Consider the following 19,636-nt stretch of genomic DNA (forward strand, 5'->3'; position numbering starts at 1 on the left):
CCGCTGCGGCAGTGCCGATTGAAATTAATAATTAATCAGATGTTTGAAAGATTCGTAATGTTTCACGCTACTGAGTACTTACCTAGTAGATCCTAGACTATAAGACACCAAACACACTTACACTCGGCACCGTTTCATCAAATAATTTTCATTCATTTATTAACCAATTACTAACCACCATCAAATACACGGACACCTTCACTTCCGCCTTTTTGGCGTATAATATCATTCCACACATTCTTCATTCCTTCAAAAAATGTCACGGTAAAATGAAAAAATGAATAGGAAATCGATTCAATTTTCGTTTACTGGGAGGGGCACACGTTTCGAGTTGTCACCCTCATAGAATGGATGATAACAAAGGGGCAACTCAGTTTTCATTCAATAGCAGGTATAAAACAACAAATACGTACATGTTTGAAACAGTGCGAAGAGATTCGCTGCGTGCAGATCGACTCAAGGTACACAGTTTAATACATTTCTAACACAACGTGAGAATGACACGAAGCATGAGTATGAATAGAATACAGAGGGAAATGTAAGAGAAAATCAGTTTTCGTTCAATAGTAGGGATAAAACAACACACGCATACATGTTTGAAACAGTACGAAGAGATTCGCCGCGGGCAGATCGACTCCAGGTATACAGTCTGATACATTTCTAACACAACGTGAGAACGACACGGAGCATGATTATGAATATAATAAAGAAGGAATCATGTAAGAGAGAATCAGTTTTCATTCAACAGTAGGGATAAAACAACAAGTACATACATGTTTGAAACAGTGCGAAAAAATTCGCTGCGGGCAGATCGACCCGAGCTACGCAATTTGATACATTTCTAACACAACGTGAGAATGACACGAAGCATGATTATGAACAGAATAAAAAGGAGATTATGTAAGAGAGAATGGTCGTACTGTCGTTTGCAGTACTTGGTGTCCGGGCGCGGTTGGGTTACGACTGACAGACAACAATCGGCGGTGCTGCCCCCAGCCGCCTGCACAACCAATTCTCAACGCGAACCTCCTTCGTCGGAAGCTCATATCGTAGCAACGCTGCCTCACGCCCGAAACAACTTTCCCTCAGCTCTTAATATCCCTAAATCTGCGACCGCCACTTGGGGACCTCTTAACAAAAACCTCATGTGGAAGGTAATTACTAACCAACCAACAACGAATGCTTATTAATGCTGGGACAGCTTTAATACCCGTTACTTATTACTAATTACAGTTAGTGTCAGTGCAGAAAACACGCCTAGTGAAAAACTGTCGAAGAGAATTTTTTTTTTTTTATTCGATTTTGTTTCCTTCTGTGTGTTTTCTGCGCGAAACCTATAAATGGAACATTTTCCTACGCGACCCTTTTACATTCTTTCAGTCCTCGCAAATTCACTTCGTGGCAATATTATATGTATGCATGGATATATATACATATATATTTTTTTTTAAATCGCACTACTGCACAGCCTTACCTGCACCGTTCATTTCACCTTATTCACATAACCTCTCGTTGAAATATTCTTAGGATCATGCTCAGCGTTTTCGGACTACGTGGCAAAAGAAATTATGTCTGTAGTATACTCGTAAACATTTTCATGTCATAACCATAAGGTCAGATTTCCTGAAAATAGTACCTAAGTAAAATCTTTCAATATTTCTTCATCACATTGGGATTCTTAATGCGGTCGTGATTAGAACAATATGGCGCCGGAGTTGACGATCAGCTGATCGATCTAGGGCAAGATTACTCAAACGTCTGAGCACAGAATATATCTTGCAAGATATCGAAGTTTTATTTTGTGACATTGAGTCGGTGTGTTGAAAAACGCGCGACGAAAAATCACATTTACAATTAAACACGTCAAAAGTCGTTTGACCATATTTTCTATCCTCTTCCCGCATTCAAGGATCCCAAACGAACGACGGTGTCGAATCGTTCCGCAGCCAAACTTCACTACGTCGACTAACAACGGTATCTAATTTTCTCTCTCTCCCCGCAGAACATTTCTTTTAAATCGTGTTCCCGGGATTCCGGTCACGGAGGATCGGAGCAGGAAGACTCGCCGCGTACTCACAGCACGATGACCTTGTCGCACGGAAGGACCCGTGATCGAAGAATGGTCGGCGACCTTGGCGAGGCGACGACGCGATCAGGGCGGCGGGCGGCGTCTCCTTACAACCACACGTACACGGAGATAAGGGACGGACGGGGAGGGCATCACCAGGTCCACGGACACCACGGTCAGCACGTCCACCTCCCACGGGGAATGGTCGCCGGCGAGGACGACCCGGTATACGAGGAGATAGAACGAGGAGGTGGTGAAATCCAGGTATCCGACATGTCGGACGAGGACGGGAGGCGGCAGAGCGACATGAGCAGACAGTCATCGCGGAGCTACGGCGATCATCGTCCGCTGATTCCTTACTCGCCGGCGAACGACAGGAACCTCGTTCACTACGGCCAGACGATAGACAACAGAGGCGCCCCCCAGCACTCCGTCGGTAATCCAGCCGAGTACAGTCCCGGGCAAGAGCGTAACGCGGCGAACAACTGCTGGGAGAAACTCAGACGGTATCAGGCCAGGTACGAGCTTGGCGAGTTGTCAAGACTACCGGGAAATTACGGACTCCCGCCTCTCCAGCAGGACCACAGTAGAACCGTTGCGGTTTTGAACGGGCACACCGTAGTTTGTCACCTTCAGCCACAGACCGACATGTATACTGGTCGGAACATGCCCCCACCTTCCTACAGCGAGTGTTGAGGGATTGATAATTTTCCCCGATCGTCTCTATTGCGTATGTACACTTTGCTTTGAACGGGGGCCTGGACGATGGTGAACCAATGTGCTTGGGTCTCGCTAATTTTAATGTACGGAGGTGGCCGAACGTTTGTAGATATATTATATAATAGCAATGCCACCTCCGGATCACACATTATTCACTATAGATACACACGGGCACACCTCTCTTATCTCCCCAAACGGCTCGAATCGAGGGCTAAAGAAATAAACTTACCGTGATTTACTGTGTACGCATTACATATATATATATATATATATATATATATAGGTATATTATACATATATACATATATATATATATATATATTATATTATGAGAACTTTGTGTAGTAGTTTTGCTCCTGGTGCGCGTTGTTGCATTTATTTTATTTAACATTTTGTACAGTGGAAGTACGAGTGCTACAAGACTGAAGACTAGCTCAAAATAAAATAAAGTAAAAACAAACAAAAAAAAAATAAAAATAAAAGGAAAAAAATAAATAATAATAATAATGAATAATAATAACAACAACAACAACAACAACAAACTAGCAAACAAACAGTCGACTGAAGATAACTTTTTATTTTATTTCTTTCCCGGTATACAATTAATTGAAACATTTTTCGAATGAAAGAATAACGTGTAATAAATTAATAAAATAAAGTAAAATAAATGCACTAAGAAACATTATTTTTACCTATCAGAATTATCAAATGATCATGATGACGATGATGATGATGAAGGAGTTTGAAAGAATGAATGAAAGGCGGATGAACTGTTAATATATCGACAGTTGTGAGCTACGAATAATTTTTGCGAGCGAGCTGTAGAGCAGTTCCATGATATGAATGAATTCTGTCTGTGCGACGATGTGAAGATAATGAAATGTAAAATTTGATCGATTAAATCGTAAAAATCGCGTTGTGTGTCTGTGATTAATACACCGAAACTTGTATAATATACTATTGATAAACTTTTAAGTATAGTTAACGCAATCGATTGAATATAATGATAATATCTAAAGTAAACAACTATATATATGTATGTATATATATATATTGTATGTATATCGACTGGACGAGTAATAATAATAATAATAACAATAACAATAATATTAATAATAACAATAACAATAATAATAATATTAGTAATACCTACAGCGATGCGGACAAATCATACATAAATTTTTATTGAAAATATCACTAAATTACTATCGTTAAGGTTACCTACTCAACAACATCAAAGAAATAATGAATAATAGTAATAATAATAGTAATAATAATAATGATAATTGTTCGAAGAAGAGAAAACATTGTAAGCCACTGTATTTACTTATAGCCGAATCTCTCGCCATCGTCGTCATCGTCGTATTCAATGATTACCGTAATTTTTAGGTAACCGACAAAAATACGAAATTTGAATTATTACCCATTATTATTATTGTCGTTGTTGTTGTTGTTGTCATCATTTCTTTATTTTTATTTTCAATTTTACGATATCAAACTCGGCGTTCGAACGCTATTGCGCAGCATTTATCAACCTCAATTTTAAATTTTGATTTCCTGTCAGAATCGATCTATTTTCTAAACAAATTAATACACTTGTACCGTAAATAACATAACCTATATAATCACGGTCGAAACTTGACGGAGAATCCGATGATGTATCGATAAATTTCCATTTCAATCAAACTGACGACAAGTTTACAAAAGATTGCAAACAAAAGTCATGCGAAATCCTTTGTACTACTTGTCATGTAGTTACTTTGACACGTCGTATGAACAAGTACGTTTTGTTTTCTTTTCTTTCTTCAAAATACTCGCAAAGTCGAATGCGAACCGTGCAAATTTCTCTTGTCTCTCTCTTACTTTTCATCGATCCTCGCAATCAGTTTGTTTCTTTTTTTTTTTTTTTTACTTTCCGTTCGTGTCACTTTTTTTCTTTTCCATTGTCCGGCAGCCCTTGTCGGTCGTGTGGTAGCTTTTCAGGAAAGTTTTAATGCGAAGAATCGAAAAAAAAAAAAGAATAAAATTTTCACGGTTAAAAAAACTCTTCCGTAGATCTAAATCGTTGAAAGTAACAAACACAACTATACCAATCGGCAATTACAGCCGGGCTGAGCGCGTCAGATGTTATTCATATCCACACGAGTAGTTGCGTTTGAGATTTGCACGGTAATGATAAGATTTCACTTGTATATGTATATATATATATATATATATATATACACATACGATAAGACACACGCGTACGTCTTTCGTTATTCGTTATTATAGCTGAAAGTGAATAATTGACGGCAAATAACGAATAGGAAAGAATGTAATAGTAGATTAGAAAAAATAAGAGCAGTTTCCAATTGAAATGTAAGAATGAAAACTAAGTCACTGTTTTTTGCTATTTTTTATTTTTTTATTTTTTTTTTTTTTGTTGATATTTTCTACATACACTATAAGTATATATATATCTATACTATATGTATACATGGTATATGTATATGTATGTGTAATATCGTATGTAATCTGTATTTAAACATACGGGGTGTATCCTTGTCCGCTATTTATTTTGTTTTTATTATTATTATTATTTGTTTTTTTTTTTTATCTTCTATTTTTCACGATCGAACGTGTCAGCTAATAATAGAACGTAATCGTTAACGGGCAGCAAAACTAATTTTGAAATGCACTCAGTTTCCATTCAAAGTAAGGAATCGTCTGAAATTCGTAATCGAATATGTTAGTTGGCAAAAAAAAAAAAAAAAAAAAGAAAAGAAAAGAAAAGAATATACCGTTACCCAGGAGATGATGATAATTAAACAAACGAACATGAAAGTAAAATTTTTTTAAACGACTTAGCGATAATAAAAATTCATTAATTATCATGCCTGGCAAAGTATATTACAGGAAACTATATTAATGATCTATCGTAGTGAATATTGTATTACTACGTTTGCAAAAGAATGAAAATAACCTCTAATAATACTGTATTAAATGTATAAATGTAATCCTCCCGGATTCCTTGAAAATAATATTCACAAGTATAAAATATTGTTATTACAATTGGTATTCGTATCGGTTCGTTTATTTGTAAAACATTTAGTACGATTGAAAAGTAAGATCAAAGTTACGCTACTTGTTAGAAAATCTTTAAAACGTGCTTTTAATTTTGATCTGCAAATGCCTTTGAAATTATTTTTTTTTTTTTTTTACTTATTAATTTTTATTTTATTTTTACTCTGTTGACGTTTAGCTAACTTGATAATTGGATCGTGTATAGCTACGAGGGGGCAAAAAAAAAAAAAAAACTGAGAAAAGCATTTTACTGATTGAGAAAACAAGTCGTTTTACAAAAAATTTCATACGTTTCATATATCGTTTGTATGGTGTTTTTTTTTTTTTTTTCTTCCTACATTAAAACTCCTATTGAAATAATTTTGTTATTTCCTTTCTGCCAACCCGAAACTGTGTTAAATAATGTTAAATCAACATGTGTATACCATCTATTTAATTGGACCTGTACTCGTGACGAATATCTGTCCAAACGATATCTATAGTTTGTCGGATAAGAATTGTTTATTAATTTTGAGCATCGCATTTCACTCGTTCATTATGTTATTCTAACGATTAATATTAAATCTATTATGTTACATTGATGTTATAATTAGAAGGGTGAAAAAAAAAAAAAAAAGAAAAAAAAAAACAGATCGAGATAAAGAAATGATAAGAGACAATGATAAGTGACTGAGGAATTCTTTTTTCGAACGTTGTAAATAATGTAAATAGTGCTTTGTACATGTTGAATACTTGTAATATGTAAATGAAAAATATGAGATGGAAACTCGAAACAATAAATGAATAAAATGATGTGAAAATTAAATGAATCACAAAGGTGATATATTATATTCTATTATTATATTATACATGTATGCATACGGTACATACGTGACATGTATATCTATATGGTAAAATAATAACGAAAGCGAAAGAGCGAGTGTGTGTCTGTGTGTGTGTGCGTGTGTGTGTGTCAGAGAGAGAGAGAGAGAGAGAGAGCGAAAGTTAAAGAGGTCGTTTATTTGATGACGAGTACGATGTAATAATAAAATTAAATCTTAAGTCTTTAATAGCGGTATATATGTAAATATTTAAGTCGAAAGGTAATATACATTGAAAATGAGAACAGACAAGACGAAAACAAAAAAAAAGAAAATGAAAGAAGAGAAACGAAAGAAAAGTTGGACGAAAATAATAATAATAATAATAATAATAATAACGACACTGAAGTAACTATTCGATATTTATACTTGTAATGATTCTTCACTAACGGTGTGTAGGGAAAAAACAGAGGATGAATTTTATCAAATCGTCGACAATAGATACGATTCGATGAACACCTTTAATTAAATGTGCAACGTACGTACAACAAGACGGATAAAACAATTTATAAAAAAAAAAAGAAAAAAAACGATCATGCATGTTTTACCTGTAGTTAGTTAGTCATATACTATACGACAAAGTGAGATTTATGTATATATATATATTGTATATACTTATATACTATATATTTCTCCAAATCAAGTTTTATTCATGAAAAAAAAGGAACAAAAAAAAAAAAAACAAACAAACAAACAAACTTAACAATATGTATATGTCCCCTCCTGCCGTTCACCGTACTTACCAGTTCATCAGAATACATACGTTACGTTATATTCTTTAATTCCGTATTCATTTTATTGACATGAAAAAAAAAAAATTGCTCATTTTGCATCAAAGTTGCCCGACGAGTGAATTTTTTTCTCTTGTTTCTCCACCCTTTGATCATTGTTTTACTTAATTTTTTTTTTTTTTTTTTTTCCGTTACTACGCATTTTTCGCATACGAATTCAAATCCGGTACTTTATTTTTCATCCACTCAACGGTCAATATCGCAATAAATAAATATGCGTTTTTAATTCGCCTCAAATCACATCAGTCGATTGTTTTCGACTTTCGATGTCTACTCGTCGGCAATTTTTTGCTCCGATCATGTGATATTTTCTCCAATCGTTCCGCTGTATCTTTGACCGTTAAAAATGCGTGAAATGTAACACGAAATACATAATGTAAAACCCGATATTTTTAAATCGTGAATCTGTTAATTTTTGTACGCTTCTCTGAATACTGTCTGATGATAAAGGGAAAAAACACAAAATCCCCCCCCCCCCCCAAAAAAAAACAAAAAAAAAAAAATGATAAATCAGAAAAAAAATTAATAAATGTGTACCGATCTGAATATAATTTCGACTATGGCACTGCTAAGAACAATTTTTTCCTATACTGATTTCCTGTATAGGTATTTTATTACATGGAGTTTATTCTTGTTCAATGCATAAAGGGTTCATCTTTTTCCGGTGACTGTAAAAAAAAAACAAAAAAATTGACAAATCTGTATATTCGAATATAATTTATTGACGATAATATATCACAATACATTTTACTAGATAGATTAAGAATTACATCAAAGGATTTTCAGATTATCACGCAACACACGGATGAAAATCTATCGAGTTTGAAAAGATGATAAGATTTTGATCGCTTTGAGCTGTTTGTTCTTCTCAGCGAACATCAAAGGTGTTATGCCATGGAGAGTTGGAGATTCGACGTCGATCAATTTACGATTTAATATGTATTCAATGATCTCTGTGTTACCGCACTGTGCGGCGATGTGTAAAACATTTTGCCCCACATTGTCTATCGCGTTCACGTTAGCTTTCGAATCTATCAAACGTTGAAACGTTGGTAAATCACCGCTCTTTACGGACTCCAAAAGCGGGGTTGATCCGGACGAATCCTGCCAATTTATCAAATCCGAATCTTGGGATAAAATCAAATCAATCACATTCCGACAGCCGTGAAACGCTGTAAAACAAAAGATCCCAATGTATGGCCAATATGGCACCGTGTTGTCAAATTATGTAAATATTAATTGTAAGATACGGTAGCTTGTGTTTCAGTCATCAGGCTCCTATTTTGTCACATTAAACGGGGGCGGGAGTTTTTTTTTTTTTTTAAAGAATTGAAAACACTTCGAGCAACTTGAATTCGAGGAGATTATTATTTGTAGTTTCAAAAACATTTTGGAATTTTTTTCATCGAAATTAATAACAAAATTTTTAGAGTTAAAAACACCCTTTTTGGTTCGAGCTTGTTGCCCAAATGTTGAGGAAAAAAAAAATGTCTAATACGTACGATTATGAAAAAAAATTTCATCTACCGACCAAAAAATTGTTACAAACATTGTTATAACATAATTTAGGGATCGAAATGCGAAAATTTAGCCACGAGCTCAAATCGATACAAATTTTCAAAGACTGTGTACAAATTTCAAGTCGATCGGATAAAAATCGATCCAAGAATCTGTACCACCGGATTGAAAACGTGGTCGTTCGCTACGCCATGCCGCCATTTTGTTATTATTTGCAACGAAAATATTCTAAAATATTCTTGAAACTATAAATAATAAATCCCTAATACTCAAATTGCTCCAAGTGTTTTTATTTTCTTTAAACAAAAATCCTAAAAGTAGGTATCATTTTAAATCATTCAAGCTGTAAACCCCCCCCCCCCCATAAAGTGTTGGGGATCAAAACATTCGACAAGAAACAAATTTTAATGACAAATAAAGTCCTTGTAGTTGCCTGATTTCTATCACAAGATGGTATTTCCCGATACGTTGGATGAGAATACCAACGATTTCTCCTATTCGAATTGAAATAACTGATCTGCTCGGTATTTTACCAGCCACGTGTAAAGGGCTTCGACCGTTTTTACTCCTCATGTATACACTGCGAGACGAGCGTGTCATCAGGCATTTAACCACGTCGACGTTTCCAGTCCTACAAGCCACCATCAGCGGCGTCCAGCCGTCTTTGTTCTGCAATTCGGAAGCTGCGCCGTGTCGAAGCAGAGCTTTCACGCAACTCGCTGCTTCCTCTCCGACTTTGGTGCAGGCTAACATCAGGGGGGTCCAGTCTGCACGTTTCAAGGGATCCACGGCGGCACCTTGGGTGCGGTAGAGATAAGATGGATGAGAATAGCGCAGTGTAGGGGTTTCCTTTCGTGACAAGGCGGTGTTAATATAAAAATTATAAGGGCTACATTGTATACACGTTCATTGTTCACCAACGAGCGAACCTTGACCAAGAAGATATTCGAGGACGTCGAGTTTCGCGGATTGAGCTGCGTCGTGCACCGGTCTTTTCATATCTTTGTTCGCCACTTCCGTTCTGAAGGGTGGCTCCTTCCATGTTTCGCACAGATATTTCACCACGTCTAAACGACCTTCGCGTGCCGCCAAGTGCAGAGCCGTATCTCCTGATGCTTCGTGACGATATACCGTCCAGTCTTTAATGTCGTTTGTAGAGGCGAGCTCTTTTAACTTTGTTATATTACCTTTCTGACTCGCTTTCAGAAAGGTCTTGCTTGAGATCGAGGTTAAGGTACTCATTATCTTGGGCTTGTTCGTTGTGTGGTGCTTATATAGACTCGATGCTCATTCCATGTATTCTGAAAGTTTGAAATTGATGCGATTTTTTATGCCGCGATGTGGAACGAACGATGAAAACCTACTGAAAATTATTTTGTGATTTATTATGTGATTTGTCACGTATTAGGTCATATTCGCATGATAAATTGCATGGTGATAAAGTACATCGGAACTTCGGTCATAACCCTGTGTGATTTATCACAAAATAATTTTCAGTATGGAAATGATTGGTCGGTAACAATCTTCGAGCTGATCCAGCGAGGGATCAGTATACCATAAGACAACACAACGCATTGGCAACTTGACGACGAAAAATAACCAAACCCCGTGCCAGTTTCTTTCGGTGTATCTATAAACTAGCAGTAAGTAAGTGAGGTTATGTCGGGATTTCCAGAATCCACACGTCTGGCGACACTATATTGATTCAAGTGCACCTAACTCTTCAGCCTGACGTGGCCCGCGTAGACTGTACGTAGAATAAAATTCTCGACGCTTTGTTCGTGTTCCCACGTTTCACGTTTCCACACTAGATGGTGACACCGAACATTCTCTACGTTGGCGGTGACGTGGATAAAGATGGAATTCAATGATACGCATCGCCGCTGCTTTACCGACTGAGGATACTAGGATACTGGAAATACATAAGTGATTGGTGTCGCTACTTTTTTGTGATTTTTCTTCCCAAAAATGATTCATTTCGGAATCAATTTGAACGCAAATTGAACTTCGAGGAAGCCAAAGCACGCATCTAGGAAATCGTGGAGTCAACAGCTAGCGAAATACGGAGAATATTTCTCGTTTTTCGACTGTCGTTTCTGATCCGTTGCTCGCAGCGCATTCGAACTGCGCATAATCGAATCCTCTGACAAAATTGCGTCACTATAATGCATCAAACAATTGATTAAAATATTTTTCAGATTTGGCCAAACTTTAACCGGAAAAATTGAGACGGGTTAACCTTTTTTTTCGAGAGGAAAACTTCGTCTCAGAATCGATTTAAACAATCCTTTTCAGACTACATATATGGACTCCGAGGATTGCAAAAACGGTATTTGTAGCATCGTGGAATCAACGTCTGCGAAAATACGAACAGAAAACGAAAACATTTATGTAGGTATTATTTATATTATTTCAGGTTGCGTAAAATAGTATTATTACAACAGTATACATTGAGTATGTTGCAGAGGTGCATTACACCTGTACTCTGACCAAAACTTGAACTGTGCTTCCAAACTACAATGAAAACTATCTCATATCAACGTTATTCATATTCTGCTTAATGCAATATTTCGCATTTTTTTTCTATTATAGAAGCCAGACTTCTTATATAATGTTCGCTCACTGTATTGCATTTTTTATTGTCTTAAACATCAATATTATTCAAAATATTATACTAATTATATCAATTAGGATAGTATTATAATAATTATTGGTATGATGTATTACCATTATTAGCATATTGTGTCAGTATAGTATAATATATTAAAATGATAGTAATAAGGAACTTGGTAAAGCAGTATACACTGACATATGACACCTGAACACTTGTACTCGATATGAGGCATAATAAACTAAAATTGAAACCTTGAAGCGTTGAGTTTTTGATTTTTCTCTTCCACTTCCTCAGAAACCCGATGCCAATTTAATGTTTTCCAGCCGTGAGTTTTGATTCGTTTGCTTGTAGTGTATCTATTAATCTATTCCAGCACTTTTCAAAATCGCGAAAGTTTTCGCCAAAAATGCAAAGGGGTTAGCCTTACTTTTTTTTCATTTTTCGACCAAAAAATTTTTGGTCTCAGATTCGATTTGTATGACCCTTTCCTGACTAATTGGACCCCCAGGAACTGAGAAAATGCAGTGAAAACAGCGTGGGATCAACAGGAGAGAAATTGTGAAGGAAAAAGCACCTCCTGAAAAACGTCGGAAACACAGGTTCTCGTTTTTTGGCTGTAACTTTTGATGCGTTGATCGCAGCGTATTGGGACTGCACCCAATCGATTTCTCTCGCAAAATTACCTCGGAATAGTGCATCAAAGAATCCATTCCAGCACTTTTCAAAATCGCGAAAATTTTCGCCAAAAATGCAAAGGGGTTAGCCTTGCTTTTTTTTCATTTTTCGACCAAAAAATTTTTGGTCTCAGATTCGATTTGTATGACCCTTTCCTGACTAATTGGACCCCCAGGAACTGAGAAAATGCAGTGAAAACAGCGTGGGATCAACAGGAGAGAAATTGTGAAGGAAAAAGCACCTCCTGAAAAACGTCGGAAACACAGGTTCTCGTTTTTTGGCTGTAACTTTTGATGCGTTGATCGCAGCGTATTGGGACTGCGCCCAATCGATTTCTTTCGCAAAACTACGTCGGAACAGTGACACAAAGAATTTATTCCAGCACTTTTCAAATTCGCGAAAATTTCCGCCAAAAATGCAAAGGGGTTAGCCTTACTTTTTTTTCATTTTTCGACCAAAAAATTTTTGGTCTCAGATTCGATTTGTATGACCCTTTCCTGACTAATTGGACCCCCAGGATTTCGGAAAACGCAGCGAAAACAGCGTGGCATCAACAGGAGAGAAATTGCGAAGGAAAAAGCACCTGCTGAAAAATGTCGAAATCACAGGTTCTCGTTTTTTGGCTGCAACTTTTGATGCGTTGATCGCAGCGTATTGGGATTGCGCCTAATCGGTTTCTCTCGCAAAATTACGTCGATATAGTGCTTGAATCTATTGATCATACTATTCTTCAAAATCGGTCAAATTTCGACTGAAAAAGCCCAAACGTGTTCGCCTTGCTTTTTTTGCGATTTTTGGAATTCGGAAATTTTCTGTCTGAAAATTCATCTGTCGCATCCTTGACCCAGTAATAAAACCCCCCAGAATGCAAAGAAGTCACTCCGAACATCATAGGACCAACAGCTGACGAAATCCTAAGAAAATTTCGGAAACCTGAGCCTTCTCTGATGAATTTCGATTTAACGAACTGAAGGAACACACTCAAGATGTGAAATAATCAATCACATTATCAAAATCGCGTCAAATCAGTAAACTGCAAAGAAATTGGCAAGTGTCAAAGCCTGATTAAAGGTTCGTATTATTTTAGTAACACATTTAATTTCTTAGTAAAATCGGTACATTTTTACAAGGCAACTTATCATATAATACTTAATAAACATATTTCAGCAATAAAGATCAGGCTACACATCGACATCGTCAATTGTGTGTATAATAATTCCACATTGTCAATCGACAAGCCAGCTGAGGAAAATAAAAATCGTGTTATATCGTACATTCGGATCCGTCAGTTTTCTTCCTTATTACGCATCAACCTCGCATTTTTCTTTATCGATTACTAAAAAAATCATCACGATATACTACATAATACTGCAATAATGCGGAATCGTCTGGTCAAGGCAATTACAACATTTTCTATCCGATCAACTCAATATCCAACGCAACATTATCATGATAGATCCATAAGAATTTCGAAGAGAATGTTCCGTATCCCGTATTCCTTTCAGAAATCTTTTTTTTTTTTTAATCCTTCGTGTCGTTCACGACAAAAACAACACCGTCGAATGATATACAAATATTCTCATCTTCGCAAGTTTCACGTCATTCCTTGATATAAGTATGTTTCTCTATACCTACCGAGAAGTTTGCAATTAAAAAAAAGAGACGGAAAGTCGATCGTAACATGAATAATGAGGATGGAACTTCCGGCTACGTAAAAATAAATGGTGTTTTGACGAGAGAAGGAGAGAAAAAAAAATAAATAGAAAAAAAAAAAAATATACACAATCGAATCAAACTATCGTGGTGGGTTCGAGGAATTATACAATTATCTACACAAAATTTGAATCACTTTGGCACTATTTACTCGCTCTTTCTCCTCATCTCTTTTTCTACAACGTGCTCCTCTGAATGATATGGTCGCGTATAGGATTACTGTTTTCTATTTATTAATTTTTATTTTTCACCTAATGTTCTTTTTTTTTTTCATTATTTATTTATTTATTTATTATTATTATTTTTTTTTTTTTTTTTGTTTTACTTACTTTTTCCATTTTCTTTATAAATAATAAACGAAATGTGTAATAAAAAAAAAAGAAAAAAAGAAAAATATATATATATAATAGGACGCGCTTTGGCCAATATATTCGACCACAATTCCGTGTTGCTAGATTGTTTCGTGTGTAAAATTACGCAAAGGAACGAATCGAGTATAAGGAGATGAAAAAACTTGGACGCAAGTCTTAATATGGACTTCGCTACGAACGGAACTTCAATACACTGAAGTACAATGAACATTGATATAGGATTATATCCGATTTAGGAGGATCAAAATATAATAACCATACGATGACTGTTTTTTTTTTTTTCTTTCTTTCTTTCTTTTCATCGTCATTGTTTTTTTTTTTTTTTTTTTCTCTTCGATATCGATTATAACTAGCAACATGAATTTGCGATATTCGTGTACGCAGGAAAAAAATCTTGAATCTCCAACAGATCCATTAGGACCAGCCCTGAATCAATAAATGCGAATAGGACGCGAGCAGCTTATATAAAAAAAAAAAAATACAATTAAAATTAGAAATAATAATAGTAATAATAATAATGATAATAATAATAATAACAAGAACAACAACAACAACAATAATAATAATAATAATAATAATCGTAATCGTAATAGTAGTGATAATTGTAATTATAATAATCAGTTAAGATATTTAATAAATTCCTAACGCCTTACTAACTAACTATGTACAGAAGAGTCTATTTATCATATATATATCTAGTTCTTAATTCATTATACACAGTACACAGACTTATATTTTATATAGCAGTATTACAACGACTGAAATCACCCAGTTACACGATCATTATTTTTTTTTTTTTTTTTTTCTATTTTCTTTTTTCCTCTCTTTTTGCAAACCTCGAAACTATATACTCAATTTCAAACGTTCTCGTTAATTTCATATTCATACATACATACGGTATGTGTAAATTTATGTAATAATTATACCGTATACGTTATATCGATCTGAAGTGAGAGCGGAGAGAAAAAAAAGAAAAAAAAAAAACAAAGTAAGGGTACACAGAATGGCAAAGAATAAAAAATTCGTAACGCTGAGATGAATAATCAGCAGAGAACGTGTCGAAGAGATGTGGGAGAAAATTATTTCTCCGTAAAACGTTTACGAGTTGTGAGTTCATTTTCGTATTCTTTCTTTTACTCGATTCTGAAAAGAAGGTTCCAACTTCTTGCCAGTGCGACCTGGTTCGAAATTTTCAAACAACCGCGTCTTTGTTTCGTTTTGATCTCTCTCTGGGTAAAAAAAAAAAAAAAAAAAAAAAAAAAATGGCATCGTTATTATAATTTTTATTTATTATTTCGATCGTTTTTTTTTTTTTTTTTTTCTTTTCATTCTATTTTTACTCCCTTCGTTTTCGTTCCATCATACCGTTAGCGATTAGTGTATTATTATTATTATTATCCTACGAGTACATGAATATAGATATATATGTGTGACGAGTGTGTATAAACATATATATATATATATATATATATATTTAAAATATGACGAGGAATGAGAATGCGAGCGGGGCTGCGATTGCAGTATTCGTTTCATGCGCAACATATCCTTTCATTTCAATCTACAAGGATATTTAATAATACCTATATATATGTGTATATATATATATATATATATATATATATATATATATGCGTATATTTATAATTTATAATTTTTAATGCCCAGTATGTGTATTAATGTGTTTGCAAGTATATATACACGAATCCGAATAAAAAACGTACCGCACATGTATGCGTATGGAAAATGTGTCTGTATGCGTGCGCGCGTGTGTGTTTGTTTGTGCAAATGATGGTAATAATTATTAGTAATAAATTTATACGTTATTTACGCGCGGAGAATGAATCGATTGTTTTTTTTTTTTTTTTTTGTTTCGTTCTTTCTCTCTTTTTTCAACACTCAAATCAAAAAGATGCATAATTCGCTCGCATATCACATCCGCATCGGTCCGCACCGATTATATGTTGTAATGAGGTAAAGTGATATATCCGTGATTACTGATCAAGTGTTACAATTCACGTTAAAAATTTTGGAATAATAGAAAACACGATTTCGACGATTTCGTAATTCTTGCCTCGATTTTTTTTTTTTTTGTTTTTCACTTCCCGTCCTCGTCTCAGTCATTTTACCCGTTTTTCGTTTCATTTTCTGTTTTCCTAATTGTTTGTTTATTTACTTATTTACTTTTTTTTTCGAATTTATTTATTTTCATACATAACTATGAAATAACGCAACACAGCATCGGGTCAGAATTATTCAAACTATAATTTTGAGAGGTACGGGTTGTACCATTTTTAATCATCAGACGATTGATTGATCGACGCGATTAATCAATAATAGTAATAATAATAACGACCAACAACGGATGTACTAATATTACTAATAATAATAATAATAATAATGATGATAGTAATAATTACGTCTAGTCAATTGTATAATAGAGATATTTTTCAACTTATTATCAGCGATGTGTTTGAATTTAATTCCGTTATTTTGATGCTTTTTTTATATATATATATATATCTTCGTATGCGATAATGTGACGTGTTTGTGGTGTAATTGTGTTTTCTTTTTTCGTGTGCATACTTACATAACAAGAGTCATGTATACGAATATATTGTATGTATACACTTTTAAATACAATTTATGTTTATACGTGTATAGATATACGTAACATATCTATCATTTACAAATTCTATAATTGATTATTAATTATTATTATTGTGTATATCAATGAATACGAAACTATCTTGGTTGTTTTTTTTTTTTTTATGTTTTCGTTTTTTTTTTTTTATTCATTTTTTTTTTTTATTTTCTTTCTTTATCCCCATTCTAAACTATACAGGCGCTATTATATTTATTAATATGTGATTTGACAAACGTTAAACCAGGTTCAATAATTTGAGGTTGATTCGATTTGACGATTCGTTCTGGCCAACAACTCGATTCAATTTTTAATCGATCCCATACTAGTAACATTGAGAAAATCAAAAAGCGAACGAATCATTCGTCCGAACAGATTTTCGGCACGATTGATTTTGAACGAGTAGTAATGAAATGAAATTGAGCAGTTCCGCGGCTGATATTTTTGCTCAATCTAAAAATCTGAATATATTTAAAATTCAGTGGCGCTATTTTTTTTTTTTTTGTTTCTTCCCCCCCCCCCCCCCCAAAAAAAAACATAAAACAAAAAAAAAAAAAAGACTAAACATTTGTTCCTCGAAAAATAAAATTCGTCAAATTGAGCTTCTCCTTTCTCCTTGTGCGATGAAATTATCGGTAGTTTGGTAAAAAAGCTACACAGTTTTGTTCTAAGCCCGGTGTAACGTTGCAATAATAATGATAATGATGATAATAACGGTAATGAAAATACAGTGTATATATATATACACACACACTGTATTTCTCATGAACGTAGATTCGTAATTATTATTATTATTATTATTATTATTATTATTATTATTATTATTATTATTATTATTATTATTATTATTATTATCATTATTATTATTATTATATATGTATATATATGTATGTATGTATGTATGTATGTATGTATGTATGTATACCGAATCGTGAAGAGCAGTAAATGCTTGCGTGAATTAGGATTATTAATATTATTATTATTATTATTATTATTAATATTATTATTATGTATCTGTGTATGTGTGTGTGTGTGTGTGTATTACTTACCGACAAGTATTTACAGTGGGCATATATATATATATATATGTGTGTGTGTGTGTATGTATATATATACATATATATTTTCTTTCTATTTTCTTCAAGACATTTAATTTATCGCCCATTTTGAACATAACCTTCATTGATCTATGTTGCGTGTACGCAACCACAAAAGCGATGTGCACTGGGCTTGAAAGTTTTCGCACGTTATATTGACAGTGTAAAGCCGCGGCGTTCGAAAAACAAAAAATTCAACACTGCGGTGCGTTATTTTTTTTTTTATTTTTTTTTTTTTTTTTTGTAAAATTCTCAAGACCGAGCGGCGGGGAAAAAAATCGCATGGGATAAGGATGTTTCCGAATTTTTTTTTTTTTTTTTTTTATCGCAGTCAACTTCCGCGGTTACCGATTTCCGTTCACGCTGTTGCATCATGCAGTTACTGCCTGTGATAACGATGTAATTCGTTGCGAACAACAATCAAATCTAAAACACCCTCCTCTGTTTGCAGGTATCAACTAATCAATCAATCAATCAATTTATCAATCATCGCACAGAAATTATTATTCATCGTATGTCGCTCGTGTCACAGCGTAACAAATTTACCTACCATCGCTATGATGTATAATATATACATATACATATATATATGTATATATATAACCTTATAATCAAAAGTAATAATTTTAATAATAATAATAATAATAATAATAATAATAATAATAATAATAATAATAATAATAATAATAATGACAATAATGATAATATGATATTAACCTTATATTGCAATATCTGTAATATGTATAATACACGAAACGTATGTTTTATATATGTATATAATGTAATCGTTATTCTTACAATTGCTTCGTAAGGGATATGGATCAAAGAACGTTCAATTTATATAGTATATATATATATGTGTGTGTGTATGCGTATATAACATATATATATACACAATTGCCAATCGTATTGGCAGCTAATACGTGCGTACTTGTCATCCTAGTTTTGGAATAAAAATGAGACGGAAAGAAAAAAAAAAAAAAAATAAAACGACATTACAATGATGATAATAATAATTATAATATAATAATAATAATAATAATAATAATAATATTTATTAGTCTTTAGACCGCTTTTGTAGGGCGGTTGGATATGGCGAGTAAGGGATGAATATTATATCTTGGGGGTTGGGGTAAAAGGGTTAGGGAATCAACAACGAAGAGGATACTACGCTTCGATCTGATCTTCCGTGCTCGGCGTCGTGTCCGGCGCCATAGATAGGTCCTCGGCCATGTCCTCGTCCTGACCCGAATCGTGGCCATGGCTCTCGGAATATTCACGGTCATCTACGCCGTCCTCCTCCTGCTCGGTCGGTGCCTCTAAGAGCTCCCGTTTTATCAGTCTCGATAACTTCCCGCCCTCGGGGCTCTGCCCCTCTTGCTTTATATGCACGCCCGATGGTTCATCCAACGGCGACCTGTCGGGAGCAATTTTAATTATCACGCGGAAAGTCAAAGAGAAAGTTAAACCTGTGACGAACCTCCGTCTAGATTTGGATATTCGGA

At 34.4% G+C, this 19,636-nt stretch overlaps 3 protein-coding genes across 24 annotated transcripts in view; 1 reads left to right on the plus strand and 2 right to left on the minus strand.

Moving 5' to 3' along the window:
- Positions 1–4,878, plus strand: part of LOC124218570 (Calcium-independent receptor for alpha-latrotoxin) — a 247,395-nt gene extending 242,517 nt beyond the window's left edge. For 7 of the 10 annotated variants that reach the window (XM_046625134.2, XM_046625130.2, XM_046625131.2 and 4 more), the window contains 2 exons: positions 933–1,154; positions 2,003–4,878. In XM_046625134.2, coding sequence (XP_046481090.1) covers positions 933–1,154; positions 2,003–2,764 — 984 coding nt within the window. In that variant the 3' untranslated portion in view covers positions 2,765–4,878. Of the gene's footprint in view, positions 1–932; positions 1,155–2,002 lie in introns of those variants that run through there. The other 3 variants (XM_046625133.2, XM_046625138.2, XM_046625137.2) reach the window with 3 other exon arrangements.
- Positions 4,879–8,204: 3,326 nt separating this feature from the next.
- LOC124219463 (ankyrin repeat domain-containing protein 16) lies at positions 8,205–10,784 on the minus strand. Of its 6 annotated transcripts, none has more exons than XM_046627049.2 (4): positions 10,576–10,783; positions 9,950–10,321; positions 9,554–9,817; positions 8,205–8,674 (listed from the first exon to the last, which is right to left on the minus strand). In XM_046627049.2, exons 2-4 carry the CDS (start codon positions 10,260–10,262, stop codon positions 8,316–8,318), a joined length of 936 nt encoding a protein of 311 aa, XP_046483005.1. In that variant the 5' UTR covers positions 10,263–10,321; positions 10,576–10,783; the 3' UTR covers positions 8,205–8,315. The 6 variants fall into 6 exon arrangements, 5 of the variants coding, with proteins under 5 accessions (XP_046483005.1, XP_046483006.1, XP_046483007.1 ...); XM_046627050.2 differs by having other exon boundaries at positions 10,626–10,778; XM_046627051.2 differs by having other exon boundaries at positions 10,621–10,778.
- Positions 10,785–13,374: 2,590 nt separating this feature from the next.
- The window catches only part of FoxP (forkhead box P), a 219,557-nt gene continuing 213,295 nt past the window's right edge, over positions 13,375–19,636 (minus strand). For all 8 annotated transcript variants that reach the window (XM_046625288.2, XM_046625287.2, XM_046625293.2 and 5 more), the window contains one exon: positions 13,375–19,548. In XM_046625288.2, the coding sequence (XP_046481244.1) occupies positions 19,299–19,548 (250 nt within the window). In that variant the 3' untranslated portion in view covers positions 13,375–19,298. The remainder of the gene's footprint in view (positions 19,549–19,636) is intronic.

Source organism: Neodiprion pinetum, chromosome 5, assembly GCF_021155775.2.
Source record: "Neodiprion pinetum isolate iyNeoPine1 chromosome 5, iyNeoPine1.2, whole genome shotgun sequence".
Taxonomy (NCBI): domain Eukaryota; kingdom Metazoa; phylum Arthropoda; class Insecta; order Hymenoptera; family Diprionidae; genus Neodiprion; species Neodiprion pinetum.